Source organism: Neofelis nebulosa, chromosome 6 (assembly GCF_028018385.1).
Source record: "Neofelis nebulosa isolate mNeoNeb1 chromosome 6, mNeoNeb1.pri, whole genome shotgun sequence".
NCBI classification, from domain to species: Eukaryota; Metazoa; Chordata; class Mammalia; order Carnivora; family Felidae; genus Neofelis; species Neofelis nebulosa.
Genome location: NC_080787.1, coordinates 83,459,302 through 83,481,902, shown reverse-complemented (window position 1 = coordinate 83,481,902; position 22,601 = coordinate 83,459,302). Strand labels below are relative to the sequence as shown.

Below are 22,601 nucleotides of genomic sequence, written 5' to 3'. Positions count from 1 at the left end.
CGGCTCCATGGGGTGCACAGTGTCCTGCTGACACCCAGTGGGTTCAGTGTGTGGGGTTCTCCTCTCTGCCCTTCCCCTCCAGGACTTCACGATGACCCTCTACCTGAGGCACTACTGGAAGGACGAAAGGCTGTCCTTCCCGAGCACCAACAACCTCAGCATGACGTTTGACGGCCGTCTGGTGAAGAAGATCTGGGTCCCCGACATGTTTTTCGTGCACTCCAAGCGCTCCTTCATCCACGACACCACCACGGACAATGTCATGTTGCGGGTCCAGCCCGATGGGAAAGTGCTCTACAGTCTCCGGTAAGGTCCTCCCAGCCCTCAGGCTGTGCCTCTTCCTGTAGGTCCTTTTACACCTGAAGCCTGGGCAGAAAGGCAAATCATTTGACCACTCACACCTGCAGTTTTGCTTTTTTGGCTTTGAATAGCTAGCTGCTACTTCTTTTTTTTTAGAAAATGTTTTTTTCTATTTATTTTGAGAGAGAGAGAGAGAGAGAGCACGCAAGCAGGGCAGGGGCAGAGAGAGAGAGAATCCCAAGCAGGCTCCGTGTTGTCAGGGCAGAGCCCGATGCGAGGTTTGAACCCATGAACTGTGAGATCATGACCTGAGCCCAAATCAAGAGTCAGATGCTTAACTGAATGAGCCACCCAGGTGCCCCTCATTAATATTATTCCTGATACATTGTATACAAATATTGAATATTGATAAAATCGACAAATGAACAGAAAAAATGGTATTTATCAACAAGAGAACAACATATGCTCCTATGATTTCTTTTAGGAAACAATATCACATGAATTTTTATTTCACAGGTTTATATTGATAGAGGTCATTGCTTTGTTAATATGCTTCAATGTGATAGAATTTACAGAGATAGACACCCTGTTTGCCTCACCCTGACGCTGGAGTTAAACATAAAAACCGGAGTACTCCAATGACTTTATTATACGCAGGCTACTTACCTAAGTCTTGACACCTTGCTTATCAGTTATAAGGAGGCAGTTACATGGGAAGGAAACAGAGGCCTTTTCTGTTTGATCATTTTGCACTTGTATTTTGCAGCCTCTGAAAATTTGGATTTTGTCTTTTGGCTTGCAGGGTAACAGTGACTGCAATGTGCAACATGGACTTCAGCCGATTTCCCCTGGACACGCAAACGTGCTCACTTGAAATTGAAAGCTGTGAGTAGACTGTCCTGGACATTGCATACAAACCGCGAGTAATCGCAAACACCGAGAACTGTCAGTAGCACGAACAGCATGTGCTCCTCCTTCCTGGCTGTGCTTTTCAAGTGATTTTTCAATTATTTATGTATCTTTTTAAAAGTTTATTTGTTTATTGTATGTGTGTGTGTGTGTGTGTGTGTGTGAGAGAGAGAGAGAGAGAGAGAGGAAATGTGAGTGGGGGTGGGGCAGAGAGAGAAGGAGAGAGAATCCCAAGCAGGCTCCTCACTGTCAGTGCAGAGCCCGACTCAGGGCTTAATCTCACGAATTGTGAGATCAGGACCTGAGCCAAAATCGAGAGTCGGGTGCCCAACTGACTGAGCCACCCACATGCCCCTCAAATGACTTTTTAAGATATTAAACCTAAGTCCAGAGTCGTTTTGAAAATCAGGCATAAGTTTGAAACTAAAACCTTCTGTTCCCATAATGGTTTTAAACTCGGTTCTGTGGAACCTGAGCTGGGGAGGGCGGTAGAGGGCTCAGCAAATGCGGATCTCCTTCTGTAGCTGTTTCTATACACCGTCCATCCAGAGAGCTCATTTTTGACCTGTTTAATTGTTCCTCTGAATGAGATTTCTGTGGAAGAAAAGATTTCTTGACAAAAACAAGTTTGGCAACAATTGTCGGAGGGAACTGCCCAGGCGAGCGCACGTCGTGCTTGAGACTCTCAGGCACAACTGAGGGGCATCGGGACACTTGCACACAAAGTCCTGGACAGGTTCAAAGCCAGGCCCCAGGAAGGGCAAGGCTGAGGCAGCATCAAGGACTAACCGCTTGCATCTCCAGCTCTCTACACGACTGCTCTGTTTTTCAGTCTTTGCCCAAACGCTTCCTCTGGTGGGTGCAGTCTGGACTCCCCCATAACTCCAGCTGGTCTGCTCCAACCGAGCACATGCCCACTGGCCCTTCCTGGCTGGTGGCCAAGCCCTAGTGAGGAATCTCTTTGGCCCAGGACACCTTTGTAAGCCTACCTGCACTGTGGCAATGGTTCAGGGGTGCCCTGGCTCCAGTCATCTGGGGCTGAGGAAGGCAGGGATGTTGACCCCCCACATAGCAGGGGCCAGATAGACAGCTCCATAGGGCACTGAATGTGGGAAAAGGGAATAATAAATCCTAGGACCAAGGAAATCACTACCCACTGCACAGTGACTTGTCACCTGCTGTCATGTAATCCTCACCAGATCCTGTGAGAAGGTTACTATTATCTCTGTTACGGGTAGGAGGGGTGTAACTTGCCTGAGGACATAGTGCTAAAACGGACTAAACTCACTGACTCCAGAACCTTGTTTTCCCTACCACACCCAGGCGGCTCCGTCAGGAATGTAGCTTTTTCCAGGTTGCATCAGTCAGGGAACCACAGAGAAGCAGAATATCAGAGATACATAGTAAGAGATATTTAGTGTCAAGGAATTGGCTTACACGAGCCTGGGGGTTGGCTTGGCAAGTCTGACATGTGCAGGACAAGCTGTCAGGAAGGGTGGCTGGGAACCCTCGGCTGGGACCTGATCCTGCCCATGGAGGCAGGAAGGGCAGAATTTCTTCTTCTTGGGGAAACCTCAGGTCTGATCTTAAGGCTTTTCCGTTGATTGGATCAGGCCAACTCAGATTATCCTGGATCATCTCCTTTACTTAAAGTGAACGGGTGATAGGTGTCACATCCACAAAGCATCTTCCGAGCAACACCTAGATTCGTGTTTGATTGAATAACGGTACTGTAGCCTAGCCAAGTGGAGGGGATACATGACCCCAACTATCACGCAGGTCAAGGGTAAGAAATAGAAGAAAATCGAGGAATGAAATACGGCATCAGGGAACTCCAGCAAGAACGGTCTAACACATGAGCAGACTGGACCGGCAACTGTGAGGTTTTACCTCAGCTCTGTCCAGGCCGCAGGCAGGTTTGTTCCACCGGAGTAAGATGTGGGCTCACCTAAAGTGGGATCACCAGAGGGAGTGATCCTTATGGAGAATCACTTGGATTTTCCCCTGGGTAGGAAGAGCAAGAGGAGGCCTGCAGAAAAGGGACTTGTGTCCTGCTGCCATCACTTTGTGGCTCCTTTCCTGCTAGAATGCACCCCTTATTACCTGAGAGTATTGCAATAGGTTCGCCATCAATGGATGCATTCCTACACTTTGAAAGGAGAAAAGAAAGGGCTAAATTAGCCTGGGCTTGTAAGGCTGAACCATATGCGATACTGCAGCCATTTATCCATTTCTGATCTACAAGCATAGCAACTTCATTTTTTCTTTTAATGTTGGTCTGAGAGACAGAAAGAGAGAGAGAGGAGGGGAGCCGAAGTCTGATGCTTAACCTCCTGAGCCATCCAGGCGCCCCACAACTTAATTTGTTTTAACTTAAATGGCAGGCTGAATTGTGAAGTGAGCACTTTTGCAGGCATTATGAGCATTTAGGCTTGAGAGCTTTGCTCTGATGACTTCTGGAAGACTGGGGAGAATTAATGTGGATTTTGTTTTGCTTTGTTTAGACTGTGGTTTATTTATTCAGACTCTCTTACTACAATCCCAGTCGTCCGTGTGGGAGGTCTGGAGCTGCTTCCACGGAGCCCCACAGGCAGGCCTGTCCTCCCACGGCCGCCGGCCATGCCTGATGCTGTCTCCCATCCTTTCAGATGCCTATACAGAGGATGACCTCATGCTGTACTGGAAAAAAGGCAACGACTCCTTGAAGACAGATGAGCGGATCTCACTCTCACAGTTCCTCATCCAAGAATTCCACACCACCACTAAGCTGGCCTTCTACAGCAGCACAGGTAGGGGTGGGGGTGGGGGGCAGGGAGTGGGGGGCTTGGTTGTCAAGCGAGCAGAGCTAGTGTGCTTGGATTTGAAGCCAAAGGTGGAAATCCCTAAATCAGGATGGCAAACACTGGGGAAGGTGATTTTCAGATACCACCAAAGCATTGGAAGTGATAACCTAGGAAATATTAGTAAAGACTCAAACAGAAGCTATGGGAGGAGGTTTGTTTGAGCCAATTACTTTGCCAGTTTAGCAGCTGGCATCTCACCCCTGATACGATCTCCAGGGCCCCTTCCTTTATAGGCAACAAACAGTTCAATTTTAGGTCTGTTGATTTCCATTCTCTCTGCTCCATTCAACCAATTCTCTCTCTCTCTCTTTTTTTATGCCCCATCCCCACCCCCCAAACAGTCCTCTCTTAACCATACTGCTTGCATAGGTCCTCCTTAAGACCTTGTGAGCCTCAGTGCTCAGGTCAGGTGGCCTCGCCCCCTCTGGTTGCCTGAGGGCTTGCTCTGTGGTCTTCCTCTGGGCAGCTGAGGGGAACAGCTTTCTCCAACCCTGGTCTCTGTCTTGACTAATCATCTTTCAGGATGATCTTGTTCAAGTCTTTATGAAGCTTCTATTGCCAAAAACATCGCATGACTGCACAAAGAAGTGCAACCTTTTAAGTCTTTATAATCTGCAACAGAGGCACTGTTTTATTTCCAACACATGGCAATGCAGCACATCTCATCTTCTGTATACATCACTCAGGAGTCTTGATTTTTCAGGGGATCTCCACTTCACCTTAGCATTCTAACATTTCCTCTTGTCTTAGTCTGTTCGGGCTGCTATAACAAAATACCATAGACTGGGTGGCTTCTAAACAACAGAGATTGGGGCGCCTGGGTGGCTCAGTCGGTTAAGCGGCCGACTTCGGCTCAGGTCATGATCTCGCTGTCTGTGAGTTCGAGCCCCGCGTTGGGCTCTGTGCTGACAGCTCAGAGCCTGGAGCCTGTTTCAGATTCTGTGTCTCCCTCTCTCTCTGACCCTCCCCCGTTCATGCTCTGTCTCTCCCTGTCTCAAAACTAAAAAAACAAAAACAAAAACAGACAAACAAACAAAAAAACATTAAACAACAGAGATTTACTTCTCACAGTTCTAGAGGCTGGGAAGTCCAAGATCAAGATGCTGGCAGATTCAGTGTCTGATGTCTATAAACTTCCTAGTTTATAGACAGCCACCTTCTCCCTGTGTCCTCACATGGGGGAAGGCACAAGGGAATGATCTGGGGTCTCTTTTATAAGGGCACTAATCCCACTAATGATGTAATCACCTCCAAAGGCCCCACCTCCAAATACCATCGCACAAAGGATTAGGTTTCAACATACAAATCTGGCGGGGACCCATTCAGTCTATAGCACCTCTACACTCGCTTTCTGGGACTGTTTTACAATGATCACTATTGCATTATAATTGTCTAGGATACCAAGTCTTCAAGTTAATGTCGCCAAGTCTCCATTTTATTTTCAGTCCTCGTCGTCTCCCGTTTATCCTGCCTTCTCCTTTTCCTTCCTCTTTCTCCTGTTCGTTAGAACTCCTGCATTCATATTTTTTCCTTGTAGAGAACACGAGGGGAGAGCTAAAGCTCAGCTGAGCCTGTGACCTTTCACTGTTCTGAAATGTAATGTTATGGTTAGCTGGGTATTTTAACTTTGAAACATTTTCCTCTATAAAGAAATCCAAAGGGGCTTGTTTAAATAAATGTTTCCCAAGCTTTATTGTGCGTATAAATCATGTGGGGAGTATTGTTGAAAAGAGATTCTGATTCAATAGATCTGGTGTGGGGCTGAGAGTCTGCATTTCCAAGTAATCAGGTGACAGTGACTTTGCTGGGCTCTGTCCCAAAGGATGAGTAATAAGCCTTAAATGGCCATCTCAAGGGGCTCCATTTATGTAGAAGACAGGGGCCAAGGATTTCTTGAGAGGGACTCACCCATGCGGTTCAGGTTATCATATAATCACTCTATTCCATGTTTTTTTTTTCTCCCTTCCAATTTATAAAGGCATGGCAAGGTTCCAGGGAAGTGTCTAAGGCGTTTACGATTCCCCAGATAAAACGTGTTGTGTGAAGTTGCTGAGTGGCTATGGTGTGTGCTATCTTTTCCTCCTGTGTCCCCCAGGCTGGTACAACCGTCTGTACATTAACTTCACTTTGCGACGCCACATCTTCTTCTTCTTGCTCCAAACTTACTTTCCTGCCACCCTCATGGTCATGCTGTCCTGGGTGTCCTTCTGGATCGACCGCAGAGCTGTGCCCGCCAGAGTCCCTTTAGGTAAGGAACATCTCAAGTGCACGTTCCAGGCATCTGAAAATACAAGCCATTTCTTCCAGACAAAAACAATTCATTTCAAATTGATTGTAAACCCCTGTTAGCATTGTAACTTGGAAAAACCGGGTTATTGATTCACAAGTAAAATGCCATTCTTAAGAACCTATGTGGCAAAAGAACTGTTTCCAGGTCCCCACAAGTACTAATGTAAATAACCCACCTTCAGTCTTCTTAGAACCATGTTCTGGGGTCAGTGGTCCCGGTGTGTGGGTGCTTTCTCTGCTCACCTGCATAAGAAATCGTGTTCTCTAACAGGGCTTCTCAAAAGGTGGCCCAAGGGATCTTTGCAACGAATCCCTGGGGGGATCTGTTAACAGTGAAGAATCCTGGGCCACCTGGGTGACTCAGTCTGTTAAATGTCCGACTTTGGCTCGGGTCATGACCTCACAGTTGGGGGGTTTGAGTCCCCGCATTATCATAGGGCTCTGTGCTGATAGCACAGAGCCTGGAGCCTGCTTCGGTTTCTGTGTCTCCCTTTCTCTCTGCCCCTCCTCCACTTGCACTCGCTCTCTCTCTCAAAAATAAATAAACATATAAAAAAAATTTTAAAAACAAAAGAAACAATGAAGAATCCTGGGTCCTTTCCACATGTATAGCATCAGAATCTCTGAGAAAGGACTACGAACCTACATTTTGAACAGTCTCCTGGTAATTCTTATGCATACTCAGGTCTGAAAATCCCTATTGTGTAAGCATTTCATGGATAGGTACTTGCTATCAACTCTCTTCCCCACTTTTAAATATTTCACCCACTCAGTCACACACACCCCCATTGTTCAGATGATTCAGAGGCTTCAAGGGAGAGGGTGACCCCTCCCCTCAGATTTTAGTGACACTGAATTGGAGTTGGCCCTTAAGGTGACCCCAGACCCCTGTGATTTGGTGTTTGCCAAGCAAACATTCTGAGCTTAATTTGAAATCCCAGGCAAATACCATTGACAAATGCCCTGTCCTTTAACAGTTGTTCTATCGCTTGAATAGCTACTGTGCTAAATAAACAAACATTCTAGTTTTCAAAATCTAATCCCCATTAAATGAGGTTAACATCATTCTTGGCAAAATTGACCTCTGAGTCTTCAGGTCAACATTGCTGAACGGGCAGCCGGGTCCAGCACGGGGGTTGGTGCCATAATTGCCCTGATGGCTGATTATACGGGCCCAGGACTGCAAGACCAGCAACAAGGACACAAATACTAAAATATACCTTGTGCTCTTGTTTCCCTTTTGGAGAAAGAGTTACAAGAAACACATATATACCTGCTCATATATATAAACTCTGTTTTAAACAATTGAATGGAAATTCACATCTTGCTGCCCAAATATCTGGGGCGGGCGCTCTACAGAAGGACAAAGTGATACGTTTGCTCTAATGAATATGTTTGTATATGGAGTGAGGAAAGGGTGAGCAGGGGGCGGTGGAGGAGTAAGAGAAGCTTCATAAACGCTACATCTTGAAAGATGAGTAGGGGCCAGGGACAGAGAGGCAGGGATGGAGATATTCTAGGCCCAAGGAGCAGAAAGGACAAAGAACAGAGGCATGAAGCCACCCAGTATGTTTGGTGAAAGACAAACACGGACTTTTTTCTCGCTGTGTGTGCAGGTATCACCACCGTGCTGACCATGTCCACCATCATCACGGGTGTGAACGCCTCCATGCCCCGCGTGTCCTACATCAAGGCGGTGGACATCTACCTCTGGGTCAGCTTTGTGTTCGTGTTCCTCTCGGTGCTGGAGTACGCAGCCGTCAACTACCTGACCACGGTGCAGGAGCGGAAGGAACGGAAGCTCCGGGAGAAGGTGACCTTACCATGAGTAAAGAAAGTGCTCAGGGATAGAGTCTAGTCCGGCTACAGACTGTGAGAAGGTCAGACCTTCTCTGTAGAAGTGGGTAGTGACATCCCATCCTCAACCTTCTCCACCGGTTGGTGTGATCAAACAAAATAATATGTTAACACAGTGCTAACTTTACCCTGGGCTACATATTTCAGTCATTCAAAAATTTATTTAGCACCTACCATACACCAGGAGCTAAGCCAAGTTAACTAAGACATAGGCCCTTTAATCTTGGTGGTGTTCAGTGTTTAGTGCTAAAAATCGATGACAATTCAACACTGTGAAACAATTATTTGTGAACACAGAGGTGTGATAAAAAACCTTCCAGGGAGGTACATCCTCCATTCTGGGAACTTTCATATGTGATCTTGTGCATCTCCCGTCATTTTCCCGATCATCTTCCCTCTCACCTGGCTTTCCTTTCTTCCCCCTGTCCGCGGTCCCATGGTTATCTCCTCCAGAAAACCAGAACTAAATAAGAGTGAAGTTTCTCCACAATGCTACACCTTTCAATCCCCACCTCATCACATCACACACACATAACGTTACCAGAAAACATTTTTATCAGGGCTTACATCCGTTTATGATCTCATGGAGAACAGGGCAATTATCTGATCATGAACATTCTTATCGGTCTCTGATGCAACGTGATGTTTCCTAAGAGTTGCTTTGTAGACTTCAAACAAAAACGGATACCTGCTCTTTTAGAACGACTACAGTGTCACCACCATTATTCTCCCACGCCCTGCCCCTAACTGGGAATAAAAGAAACTAGAAACGGCAACCCCGTCCACTATTGCAGTTTCTTGTGAAGGGCTTCTGACAGATGAAGCTGAGCTGGCATCCCAGTGTGTGTTTGCTGTGTTCGCAGCTTCCCTGCACCTGTGGAATACCCCAGCCACGCGGGGTCATGCTGGATGGCAGCTACAGCGACGGGGAGGTTAACGACCTGGGCAACTACACGCCGGAGAATGGAGAGAAGCCGGACAAGATGATGGTGCAGCTGACCTTGGCCTCAGAGAGGAGCTCCCCCCAGAGGAAAAGTCAGAGAAGCAGCTATGTGAGCATGAGGATCGACACACATGCCATTGATAAATACTCCAGGATAATTTTTCCAGCAGCATATATTTTATTCAATTTAATATACTGGTCTATTTTCTCATAAACGCCTGTAACTCTATACATTTCACATTCTTCTGTATGTACCACAGAAATACCTGTATGATGAGAGTAATTTAAGGTTATGATGAAATTAAAGTTCCCACTATCCACTCTTCTCCAGCTTTCCAAAACGACATTGACAACACACTTACTGGTTTAATCTGCACTTAATAACCATCTATTGTGTCCACAGAATTATACACGGTGCTGCAGGAATTGGACACCTGTAGCAACTGGGGATAGTTGTTACCGGGATTCCCTGGAAAAGCACACTGCCAGCATTGTGGGCACCCTGTAGTTCAACCTCTTTTAGACCCTAGGTGCTTATTCACATGAATGATGCCCTTTATGTGCACGTCACTATATTCTCTGGGACTAGGTGGAATTGGGAAGCACCTAAAGATCACCTGCATGGAACATACATGCACCTAAATCCCTGCTTTGGCCAAAATTGATGCTTTACTTTATAGCCTATTACCTATTTTTCAATATTTATTGAAATGCATGTTTATTTTAATGCAAGGCAATAATAGTATTTCTATTTTTGTTTGTGTCTCATGGTTCATGAGGTTTCACCTCTCTGAAGCAAAGCTCTTTAGATTGATACAATGGCTTCTGATTTGGCGGGGAATTTCTCTGGTAGGGAAATTTTAAAGAAGAGCGTCTATGCATGCATTTTGTCAGTTCTGTCATAGAAATAACTAGCCTAGAAAATTTCTGTTAAGTGTTCCTGTTTCATAATCACTGCTTCGTGTATCTCCACCTTGGAGCATGTCCCAGTTCAAAGTGAAGTCCTTTCTCAGTAGTGTGATATCTTCACTGAGGAACTCGGGAATAGACAGATTTTTTTCTACATAAACATTTCAAGAAAATGCATAATTTGAGACACCCTGTAACTCATTAGGATGAGAAGTGCCCACATAGATTCTGAAGAAAAAAAGAACACCAGAAAGAAAAAGAAATGGGAAGACATCACTGGACATCTCCATTTGACCTCAATGAATACCAGCATTTTCTATGAACCAGTAAACAATGGCCACCTCTTGCCAGAGCATGGGATAAAGGAGAGGGTTCTAATTTGATGTATTATTTAAACAAGTAAGTTACTCAGACTAGGTATCTACAGGATCAACACCCACCAAACTTATCTGAACAGCATTTGTTTAAAATTCACTTTAATAAAGTAAATTCTATACACAATAATGTCATTTTATTTCCAAAATTAATTGGACTGAGCATCCATACTACATATTTCTTCATATTAGAGCTATACTTCATTCTAATCTGAAAATGAAACCATATTTGCACAAATTCTACTTACAAGGTAATCTTCCATTTCCCCCAATGAAAACTCACGAAAACAAAGGTTTTTTTTGGCAAACTCAAGATACTTAAAGGGATATAAATGAAATAGCTAAACATTAGCTTTTAGTATTTAAAAAATTTTTGGGGTGGGCGCCTGGATGGCTCAGTCAGTTAAGTGTCTTGACTCTTGATTTCAGCTCAGGTCATGATCTCATGGTGGTGAGATTCAGCCCTGCATCTGGTTCTGTGCTGAGCGTGGAACCTTCTTGGGATTCTCTTCCTCTCTTTCTCCCTGCTCCCCCTCTCATGCTCGGTCTCTCTCAAAATAAATAAACATTAAAAAAAAGTTTAAACATTGTTTTTTTCATGCTTATTTTCTGAAACAATTTCAATCAAACTCTTCACAAATATCTTTGTCACTCACTTCTTCCTCATGACCAGGGCCACTCTGAGTCATCTGGCAAGGTTTCCAGGCCACATGATCTGATTTTCCACTTACTTTGCTTGGGAAACTCATATATGATGCTGTATTAGCTGCTCAGGCCACCACAACAGGTGGCTTAAACAACAAAAATTTATTCTCTTAGTTCTAGAGGCTGGAAGTTCAAAATCAAGGTGTTGGAGGGTTGGGTTTTTCCTGAAGTCTCCCTCTTTGGCTTGCAGATGGCAACTTCTTGCTGTGTCCTAGCATGGCCTTTTTCTATGAGCTCATGCACACTGGTGCCCTGATGTCCATTCTTTCCTTTTCTTTTTTTCTTTTCTCTTTTCTTTTTGTTTTTCTTTTCCTTCCTTCCTTCCTCTTTTTCTTTCTTTTCTTTGCTTTCTTTTCTTTCTTTCTTTCTTTCTTTCTTTCTTTCTTTCTTTCTTCTTTTAATTTTAGAGAGAGCATGAGATGGGGAGAGGGAAAGAAAGAGAGAGAATCCCAAGCAGACTCCACACTCAGTGAAGAGTCCAACGCAGGGCTCAATCCCATGACCCTAGGATCATGGGCTGAGCCAAAATCAAGAGTCAGATGCTCAACTGACTGAACCACCCAGACACCCCCCTGACATCTCTAAGAGTAGCATTAACACTGGGGAAAAACCACTGGAGCAAGAAAACAGGTTCGGGCAACAAATATAAATATAATCTTAATTTTTTTGTTGCTGCAACATAGAATTTAGATGAATGTAATTCTAAAACATTGTCCCTAAAAATGATGGATTCCAAAGAAGTGGAAATTTTTGTAGGCTGAGTGGTCAATGGAGTTATTTGATAAGGATTAAAGAGACATGGAAATTGCTTTAGGAAATTTACTGGCCACAATAGCAGGATTTCTTTTACACAAAGGCCAAGTTTTAAATCTCATTCAGCCATGTTTTAACAAGATTCCACTTGTAATTTTCCAGTAGGTTTCTTTCTCTTAGACCTTCTATTGGAAAGCAATCAACTTTAGTATTGCCCAATTTAATGATATGCCTAGAAAAATAGTTCAAGCATGAGCAGAGAAGAAAAAAATGATCTCTGAAGATTTCTCAATCTTCACCCAAAATTGGCACTGTTTTCTCATGTTGTACATCTGCACACAACTATCCTTATTTGAAAATCAATTTTAGAGTTCTGGCTTCTCCCCAAAATACCATGACTACAACTTAATATGAACCTGGCTGCATAGTTACGGGCTTTGCCATTTCAGATAGTTAACAATTTTTGCAAAATTGCCTTTAGCTATGAAATACAGCATAATTATACTCAAAATATGTCCGGTGATTTACCTAAAAACTGAAGATTTAAGGTGAGAAGAAAAGCTAGTAAAAACAAGCTAAAAGGGGCCATCCAGATGCCTGCGGATGGATATTCCCCTCGCATACTTTCAATTTCTGTAATCTTGTTTGCCTCCTGTGTCCACCAACTGCCCAGATGGCACCAATGATAAGGGCCCCCTCCCCTTTTTCTCTTGTCTCTCAACCCCCTACCATCCCAGCCATAAAAGGAGGCCGATGCCAAGGTTCGGGGCTCAGCCTTTGGAGGTGACTCTGCTGGGCCAGCACCAGTGCACAACAGTCTTTTCTAATTCCCTGAGTGTGTGTGGCTTGTCTCTTCCTGGGCGCCGAGTACTTGCTGTAACAACGGTACAGCTTTACAACTATTTTTCCACTTGGTAATACTGTCCCACAATACAATTTAATTACCATGGCATTCAGGTGAAATGTTGGGGTTCAGGAACGAATGGTCAAGAAAAAATTCTTGGGACATCTTCGATGCAAAAAAAACGTGGTTTTATTACAGCATGGGACAGGACACTTGGGCAGAAAGAGTTGCACTGGGGTTGTGGAGTGACTGATTATATACTTCAAAGTTGGGAGGGGGTTAGGGATAGGGTAAGTCTCTAAGGAATTTGGAAACAAGGTTTCCAGGACCTTGAGGGGTCATTTACTGTCTAGTAAAACCTTAGTCATGAGACCCTTCAGATGTATATCAGTGGACCATATGTTTAGAGGATGATTGCTAACAAATTATATTGGGGGGAGGGGGTAGAGGTAAAGTAAGCTTCCAAAAGGATTTTTGCATGTTAAAGAAGACTTACAGGATGGAGGTCTGGCTAATGTCAAGCTAAGGTTGCCTTTTGCTCTAGCAAAGTATTAACATCCAGGGAGTTGAGCTTCTAGAGGAAGATCACTCTGGCTGTCTCAAGTACTTGTCAATGGGCTGTAAGTTGTAAGTTCTTGTTTTTGTTTTTTCTTTTTTGCCTTTGTCCTCCACATCAGCATTCCTCAAGTTGGACTTCTACTCTGGGGTATTCACTGCATCTATTTTTTTTTTTTTTATGTTTATTTTTTAAAGAGCGAGTGAGCTAGGGGAGAGGCAGAGAGGGAGACACAGAATCTGAAGCAGGCTCCAGGCTCTGTGCTGTCAGCACAGAGCCCAACGTGGGGCTCTAACTCACCAACTGCGAGATCATCACCTGAGCCGAAGTCGGAGCCAACTAGCCACCCACGTGTCCCGCTGCATCTATTTTTACTTAGGATAAAAATACAATTTGATTCTTGCAACTCAAATATCTCCAGAGCAGTAGTGGCATCACCTAGGAATATGTTCGGAAAGAAAGGATCTCAGTACCTGCCTTACACCTAGTCAATTAGAACCTGTATTCTAACATGATCCCTAAGGTGATTTCGGTTGGGCAACCCAGCAGCCCAGACGGGATAGAAGTGAAAGAATTCGCCCAGGGAGAACAAAAGAGAAGTTTACTGAATACACTGCAAGGGAGCAGCAGGCAGGACAGCAAAGGAGAGACTGTCTGCCAGGAGGCAGTGGTGAGGGGCACAGTTACATAGAGTAAGGGGACATATGGGATTTTCTTTTTTGGCAATCTTGGAAACTGTGCCTGGCTGTTAGTAGCCCATTAGGGCCAACGGCTATTTTGAGGTGGGTCACTTAATGAGCCTGTTTGTATTCAGCTCTGTGTTCACTGTGGGCCCTTTTACCTTGCTCAGGTTCCCATTGTTCAAGCCTTTGCCTAAAAGTGGCCTCCACAATTCATATGTACATTCAAGTTATCAATGCATTGAACCAGGATCACATAACCACACATCTTTTATTATCATTCACAGGAAGTGACAGAAGAGCTGCATTCAGACATTCAACAACTCAATATTGAGTGCTCACTATGCGTGCTAAGCACTGTGTTAGGAGTTCTGGCTGATTTGTTGATCCTAAACGAGTTGGTCAAGTACCCCTGCCCCTAAAGTCTACAGCCCTCCAACACCAAACCCAGCTTAAAGAACACAAATGCCTTTACAAAATGGGAAGAAATGTTTGTCCTGGAATCTTTTAAAAAAATATTTCTCCACCACAAACTTCAGCTGACTTAAAAAAATTTTTTTTTAATTCTAAGGGAGTATGAATCTCAAGTTACTTGGGATCTAAATGCAGATTTGGGAGGTGAATGTCCTCCCTTTTCCTTGGGGGGAGGGGCGGAGGGAGAGGGGAATATTGTAAAGTTCAAGTTATAAAAAGCAGAAAAACCTCATAATCCTATACATCTTTATATAGTTGCCATCAATTTTACATATAAATCGATTTGGGTTCTTTTCCAGGACATAGCATCACCATTTTCCTACTAAAAACTCTTTATATTTTGCAGCCATTAAAATCATTGTATATTTTAAATATACAAGGCAATCTTTCCCCTAACATTGGATAAAATACTGTGATGAATACTTTTAGACATCTATTCTGGTCCTACTCTGGACTATTTCCTTACATTAACAATAAATGTCTGGAATGGATGTTGATTTGAGATCAATATTCTTCGTTATGTTATAGTAGTGTGATTCTAGGCTCCTAGCTTTCTATGGCTTTAAAAATCACAAATGGGATTAAACTATACCTTAGTGGTATTTCATCATATGGGTAATATGGAATGCACTCATACTAGCTTAAGAAAGAAATAGAAGAATACAGAAGAATCTCACAGATAAAAAGTAAACAGAAGTACAGCTGAACCTGCTGAAAACAGGAAAGATGTCAGACAGCTTTTCTTTTTAGGCAGTACAGTAGCTTTCTCACTTTTCTGGGTGATTGCTGTCTTTGCTATTAAGATTGTCCTCAGCATATACATGACATTCAGCTCCAGAGTTATTGTCTTTAAAATTATAGTGCTCATTGGGGCGCCTGGGTGGCGCAGTCGGTTAAGCGTCCGACTTCAGCCAGGTCACGATCTCGCGGTCCGTGAGTTCGAGCCCCGCGTCAGGCTCTGGGCTGATGGCTCGGAGCCTGGAGCCTGTTTCCGATTCTGTGTCTCCCTCTCTCTCTGCCCCTCCCCCGTTCATGCTCTGTCTCTCTCTGTCCCAAAAAAAAAAAAAAAAAATGTTAAAAAAAAAAAAAAATTATAGTGCTCATCATCATCTAAATGATGCACCTACCCCATTCTGAATTCCCAGGATACCTAATTCAAGTATCTCCCCACCCATATCGGAATTCCATTTCAGGGGCACCTGGGTGGCTCTGGCTGTCGAGCATCAACTCTTGATTTCGGCTCAGGTCATGATCTCGCGGTGGTGAGACTGAGCCCCACATTGGGCTCTGCATTGTCAGCTTCCGGCCTGCTTGGGATTCTCTCTCCTTCTCTCTGCTCCTCCCTACCTTGCATGTGTGCTCTCTCAAAATAAATATTTAAAAAAACAATTTTTTTTTAAGGTTTACTCATTTTTCAGAGACAGAGTGTGAGGTGGGGAGGGGCAGAGAGAGAGGGAGACATGGAATCTGAAGCAAACTCCAGGCTCTGAGATGTTTGCACAGAGTCTGACGCAGGGCTTGAACCCACAGACCTGTGAGATCATGACCTGAGCTGAAGTCGGACGCTTAACCAACTGAGCCACCGAGGTGCCCCCAAAATATTTTTTAAAAAGATAATAAATATGGTTGTGACAAATCAAGGTGAGGACAGAAAAGTTTTGTTACTGAAATTATGTTGTCATCTTAGAATAAGAAATCTGTGCTTTGTGAATTAATTCAGATCTAAACTTTTGTTAATTCTTTTCCCCTTTGATTTCCTAAATTCATTTTTGGCCAGTCTTGGATCAATAGAGAAAAGAAATCATATTTAGGCCAGGAGAACTCAGTAAGTGACAGAGGGTAGAAGAGCGTAGACAGCAAGATGGAGTTACTCATGTCAAGCAGGGGTCTGTGTCAAGCAATAACACAAACAGTAAAGGGTATTGCAGCCACAAGATATTGCCAGGACAAGCAACAACTGACACCCCAAAACTGTTAACAAGGAGAAGCAGAGGAGGTCTGCAGGGCCCAAGACCCATTAAATTCCTTTAAAAGGGGGGAGGGGTTTGCAACAAACTATCCTGCTCTTCAGACATGACCCCTCTGGTCTGACCACTTAAAGAAGGCAGTCGCCGAAGGCCCTGGCCAATTGATACCTGAACAAAAATGAGCCCCTCCACTGCTTGAACATAAGTAGGTGCCAAGAGCTGACCTGATCTGGACCAAGGCCTTATCTCAACCGTATGCCCACTGTATGTACGTGTTGGGATCGTTTCCTCCTCTTGTTTGTTGTGTGCCTTTGTCATGCTCTGCTCTGTGTGCTGTGAAAGAAACCAAGTTAATCACATGGTGAAATGTCATTGAGTTTTGAATTCTGAATCTGCTTTATAACTATGATTAGCTTTGCTTTATGATTGAAACAAGCTGACACTGTGGAAAGATGTAACTCACGTGTGCGCCTTCATAGCATGCTCACGACAAAATGGCAACATCGGAGGCTGGGGAACATGGAGTAAAATCTGATTGGAGATGGTTGCAATCTCTGCCAGGGATTTTCTATCATAAGCTCTTTAAATGTAGATAGATGATACATAGATAGATAGATAGATATTTTTTCTTTTCTCAACACACAACCGACGTAAGTGGGTTTTGTGACTTGGGAGGTATGGTTCTCCTACCACAATACATGATCTGCTTGTGAGGAATGTGTGTCAGGTCAGATGACACAGTATGCAGGAAGTGGTCATTAATCCTGAGTCCATATCATTTACAGGCAGTAATGCTTAGATTTAGGTTTGGTATTCCTTGAATAAATTAAGCTCAAAGGGGGAAAACATGAAGTTTTTGAACTGCTTTTCATTCTCTTGAGCTAAACAAAATACTTCATCAGGCATTAATGACACCACAAATAGATAAAATTCAAGCTCTCTAAAGTAATTTATTGTTCTCAGGGGGGCAATGTCTACTTAGTCTTTGACCTAAACAAGATTCTTGTCAATTTAAGACCCTGACCTTACATTTCTTTCTATTTTATATCTCTGAGGTTTATTTTTTAAGGTGATTTAATACTTTGATCCACTGAACTAACCAAAGCTAATCTTACCTTTCAATCATTGGAAAAAAGGATTGGACTCTATTTTGAAAGACAGCCTAAATTTTTCTCATATGAAGACACTTGTAATTTTTTTCTCTGAGGCACTCATTCTTCAGCCATCAGTAAGAATCTAAAAACCTGTTCCATTGCATTTTAGTTATTACATGAATTACTTTGTATTAAAGTTGAAAAAAAAATTTTTTAGTACCTTTTTTTTTTTCTAAGTTTATTTTTGAGAGACAGAGGGAGCACACAAGCAGGGGGAGGGGCAGAGAGAGAGGGAAACTGAGAATCCCAAGCAGGCTCCATGCTGTCGGCACAGAGCCGAACTCGGGGCTTGACCCCGTGAACCGGAAGATCATGACCTGAGATGAAATCAAGGGGCAGATGCTTAACCAAATGAGCCACCCAGGTGCCCTGAAAATCCTTTTTAAAGAAACTTTAATGTTATAATCATGTATCACTTATCACATACAATTTGCATTGGCATTTTTCAGTTTCTGAGACTAGTGACACATTCATTTTTAAACAACAGAACTTAAAAAAATTATATTTTATGAATCAATTACATGAATAATATGGCTTTAAGTTTATTTATTTTGAGAGAGAGACAGCGAGCATGAGCACAAACAGGGGACGGGCAGAGAGAGAGAATCCCAAGCAGGCTTCACACTGTCAGCACAGAGCACAGCGCAAGGCTTGAACTCACGAACCATGAGATCGTGACCTGAGCTGAAACCAACAGTCAGATGCTTAACTGACTGAGCCACCCAGGCGCCCCTAGTTTTTTACCTTAGGTAAACTCCATACCACACGTGGGGCTTGAATTCTCAACCCTGAGACCAAGAGTTGCAGGCTGTACTGACTGAGTCAGCCAAGTGCCCCAACATTTATCATTTAAAAACAAGTCATCACCTGTAAAACTGAGGAAGAGAATAATGTATCACGATTTATTTGGGTAACTACTTTAACTTCATGTATTTTATTTCTCTGTATATACACTGAAAAAAACACAAGATGATGGCTATTAAACATATTTATTATCACTTTAGATTTTTTTCATACACACTTATGTACATATTGAAATTATAAAAACTACTATCACCTGATGGTAGTAGAGACCGCTTATTTGAAAATATTAACTTGATACATATCAAAATGCATCATCCTCAACTACACCAATGAACTGCAAAATGCCTGATGTAAAAAAGATAAAGTAATGTATCATAACTTATAGTCTTATAAAGCGTTGCTAGCACAAAGATACCGGATTTATTTTACAATGAAGATTTATTTTTGATAGTTTCAAGGCTAGTATGCTATGTAGGACATTTTCCAGAAGACTAAAGAGATGCTTCAGGTAAAAATTAAGAAACGTATAAAAAACAACTATCAGAAAGGTTTAAAAAAAAAAAAGTATTAGGTAATCATTCTTTTTAAAAAAAGACTTTTAATATCAATTTCTTCTATCCAAACAAACTGACACAACTCAGGTATTTTTATTTTTTTATTTACTTATTTTTTTTTTTTTGACTCAGGTATTTTTTTCCTCAAAAATTTCCAAGATAGTAGCTTTCGGATGATTTACTTTCAGATGAAGTAAATCTTATGAGGACTCACCACCAACCACTAGTTTTTTCAGGCGTAAGTTTATTCTTCTTACCACCCTGTGCTTAGAAGTAGGCAGTCCTTGGGGCGCCTGGGTGGCTCAGTCGGTTAAGCGGCCGACTTCGGCTCAGGTTATGATCTCGCGGTCCGTGAGTTCAAGCCCCACGTCGGGCTCTGTGCTGACAGCTCAGAGCCTGGAGCCTGTTTCAGATTCTGTGTCTCCCTCTCTCTGACCCTCCCCCGTTCATGTTCTGTCTCTCTCCGTCTCAAAAATAAATAAACGTTAAAAAAAAAAAAAAAGAAAAGAAAAAAAAAACCAAGTAGGCAGTCCTCAAGAAATGTTCATTGAACTCAACTGCTGAAATTATAACAGTTAAAATATCAACATATCAACAAATAAATAGGCCTTTGGAAGACTGGGAAATCAAAACACTTTCAGTTTATACACTTTCATAAACACATGTAAATGCTCTAGTTTATGCTAAATGCCCCAGCCCTTTTGAGTGCTATACAAAGAAGCAATTAAAAGGATAAATTTCCTTAGTTCATAAAATATGAAAAGCAGTCCAAAAAGAGACAAGCTAAGTATTAGCTATACTCAGTCCTATTATATGGTATATAGCAACTTAGTAATTAACAGTACCATGTAATTGTTTTATTCACATTCTGTAGTCAGGCCTGCTTTTAAAGTTAAGTCACTGAAAACATTTTCAGTCTGTAATTAAATTTAAATCATCAAATTGGCTTCTACATTTTAAAGTCTGTTAATTTAACAAAGATAGCTAAAAGTTAATATTGGAGAAAAAAACTTTCATTTCAGGATACAAGCAATGAAAGATCATTAAAAAGGCACGGAATAGGGGTGCCTGGGTGGCTTAGTTGGTTAAGCATCCGACTTCGGCTCAGGTCATGATCTCACGGTCTGTGAGTTTCCTCAAAAACAAGACACAAAGTTATAAATTTTAAAAAGTCCTATTCATTTGTTAACCTCCTAAAACCAAGCAATCCTCTTTTATGTATAAAGAGCTCAATATAACCCTTCCTTATCTAAAAGTGACACTGTTCGCCTGTAACCTAGTGCTTCCTTGTTTATCTTCCAAAATCTCTGGAGATTTAATGCATCCTGTGAGAACCAACCAACCATGGTAATTTAAGCCAAGTACAAACGTTTATGAAAATTCAGCACTGTTACTTAGGAAACGTGCCACTGAAGTAGGAGGGTATAGAAAGAGCTTAGTTCCAAAAGGAAAATCTATGTTATGAAGGAAGCAATCTCCTAAATTCAAATGGCATAATGAATACTGGTGATAACTGGTTCCTCTGGAATGAGATTCTGACTTCGGCGTTTATGTATGTATTTATTTATACTTTCTAGTGTAATGTGGCTCAATTAAATCACTGGTATATAAAAAACAGAAAGGGACTTAAAGAATCTGAATTATACTAAATACTATTAAAGTAAAATAATATAAAATGTCAAGGTAAGATCTAGGACTAAAAAAAAAAAAAAACCCGAAACACCAGGGGCACCTGGGTGGCTCAGTCAGTTAAGCATCCAACACTTGATTTCGGCTCAGGTCATGAACTCACGGTTCATGGGTTTGAGCCCCATGTCAGGCTCTGTGCTGTCACAGAGCCTGCTTGGGATTCTCTCTCTCTCTCAAAATAAATAAACTTTATAAACAACAACAACAACAAACACCATCCTTCTGGATAGACTCTAGAGAATCAGTTCTCAACCTCTTCTGATGTGATAAATCCATGACATGTTCCAATGAATAAATCCGTATTCTGATCAGTTTTCAAAAATTGGAAGGAATATACAGTATTACACTCAGATGGGACACAAATCTCAGTGGCACATCAGCATTAGTTCCACACTGTGGCTTATGGCAGATAGTGCTGGTGCAGACTATACCTTCACCCCAGCTGCAACACCACACCTCGTTCTCGTTCTCCCATGCGAGAATACTTATCAGAGCGCAAGTGAATCAGTAACAATGGAATCGCTAACCTGAAATTTTCTCTAATTTGTTTTTAAAAAGTAGATCAATCACAAACAAAACACAAAATACTTTGTATGAATAACAATGAACTTGTGACACTTCACAAAAAACAAGAGAATATTAGTGTGTTGGGTTACCTGTTAACAATCACTATTCTAGAAAGGTATCGTGGCTTTAGAAGATAAAACTGTGCTCCTTAGAGTACAAGGCTTATAAAAGGAATTTAAAACCTGTAGTTGGGAAATTTATTAAGTTGATAATGAGGAAACTAATTCCATCCATATAAACCGGTGATCTTGGATATACCCAAGTCTTAGCCTGAAGCCTCTGCTGATCCGTCTCTCGTCTGTTAATAGTCAGCGCTATTTGCAGTTACAAATAATCAGACAAAGCATGTCGTGAAGATCCAGTTCTAAAAGCTGATGTGAAGAGCTGGAAGGCTAGCTTGCATAGAGTAGTCTTAAGGCACTGGGGTAGCTGTATCTCAGAGCGAAGTAAATGCTAAAAGAAACAAACTTCTGAAGTTCCAGAACTAACGAAGACAAACTGCCCATGCATTACAGTGGTCAGCGCCAGGGCACTGCCATCTAAACCCTTTTCTCCATGTTTTCAATTCAAAGGCTGGAAGTTTTATCTTAGGAGAAGATTTGATGATATGATGGAAGTCAAAGACAAACATTCTATTTTACTGTTATATAGGACAAAGACTGGCAAACTTTTTAAAGTAAAGGGCCATTTTGTCGCAATGGAACTGGGGAGTGTTATGCTAAGTGAAATAAGTCACACAGAGAAAGACAGATACCATATGTTTTCACTCTTACGTGGATCCTGAGAAACTTAACAGAAGACCATGGGGGAGGGGAAGAAAAAAAAAAAAAAAGAGGTTAGAGTGGGAGAGAGCCAAAGCATAAGAGACTCTTAAAAACTGAGAACAAACTGAGGGCTGATGGGGGGTGGGAGGGTGGGTGATGGGTATTGAGGAGGGCACCTGTTGGGATGAGCACTGGGTGTTGCATGGAAACCAATTTGACAATAAACTTCATATATTGAAAAAAAAAATAAGTAAAATAAAGGGCCAGGTAGTAAATATTTTAAGTTTTAGAGGTCACATGATCTGGTCTTGGTCTCTGATGCTTTTTTTTCCCCCCTATGATCCCTTAAAAATGTAAGGATTGGGGTGCCTGAGTGGCTCAGGTGGTTGAGTGTCCAACTTCGGCTCAGGTCATGATCTCATGGCTCGTGAGTTCAAGCCCCGCATCAGGCTCTGTGCTGACAGCTCAGAACCAGGGGCTTGCTTCAGATTCTATGTCCCTCTCTCGCTCTCCCCATCCCCCACTGGTGCTCTGTCTCTCTCCCTCTCAAGAATAAACAAATATTAAAAAAAAAAAAAAAAAAAAAAGGTAAGGATTACTTTTATTTATTTATTTTTTTATTTATTTATTTTTTTTTAATTTTTTTTTCAACGTTTATTTATTTTT

General features: G+C 42.3%; 1 protein-coding gene across 2 annotated transcripts in view; it reads left to right on the top strand.

Annotated features, from left to right (window-relative positions):
- Nucleotides 1–9,461, top strand: part of GABRR1 (gamma-aminobutyric acid type A receptor subunit rho1) — a 37,158-nt gene extending 27,697 nt beyond the window's left edge. For both annotated transcript variants that reach the window (XM_058734695.1, XM_058734694.1), the window contains exons 4-9: nt 83–306; nt 1,103–1,185; nt 3,858–3,998; nt 6,148–6,300; nt 7,958–8,154; nt 9,062–9,461. In XM_058734695.1, the coding sequence (XP_058590678.1) occupies nt 83–306; nt 1,103–1,185; nt 3,858–3,998; nt 6,148–6,300; nt 7,958–8,154; nt 9,062–9,355 (1,092 nt within the window). In that variant the 3' untranslated portion in view covers nt 9,356–9,461. The remainder of the gene's footprint in view (nt 1–82; nt 307–1,102; nt 1,186–3,857; nt 3,999–6,147; nt 6,301–7,957; nt 8,155–9,061) is intronic.
- The last annotated feature ends 13,140 nt before the right edge of the window (nt 9,462–22,601 follow it).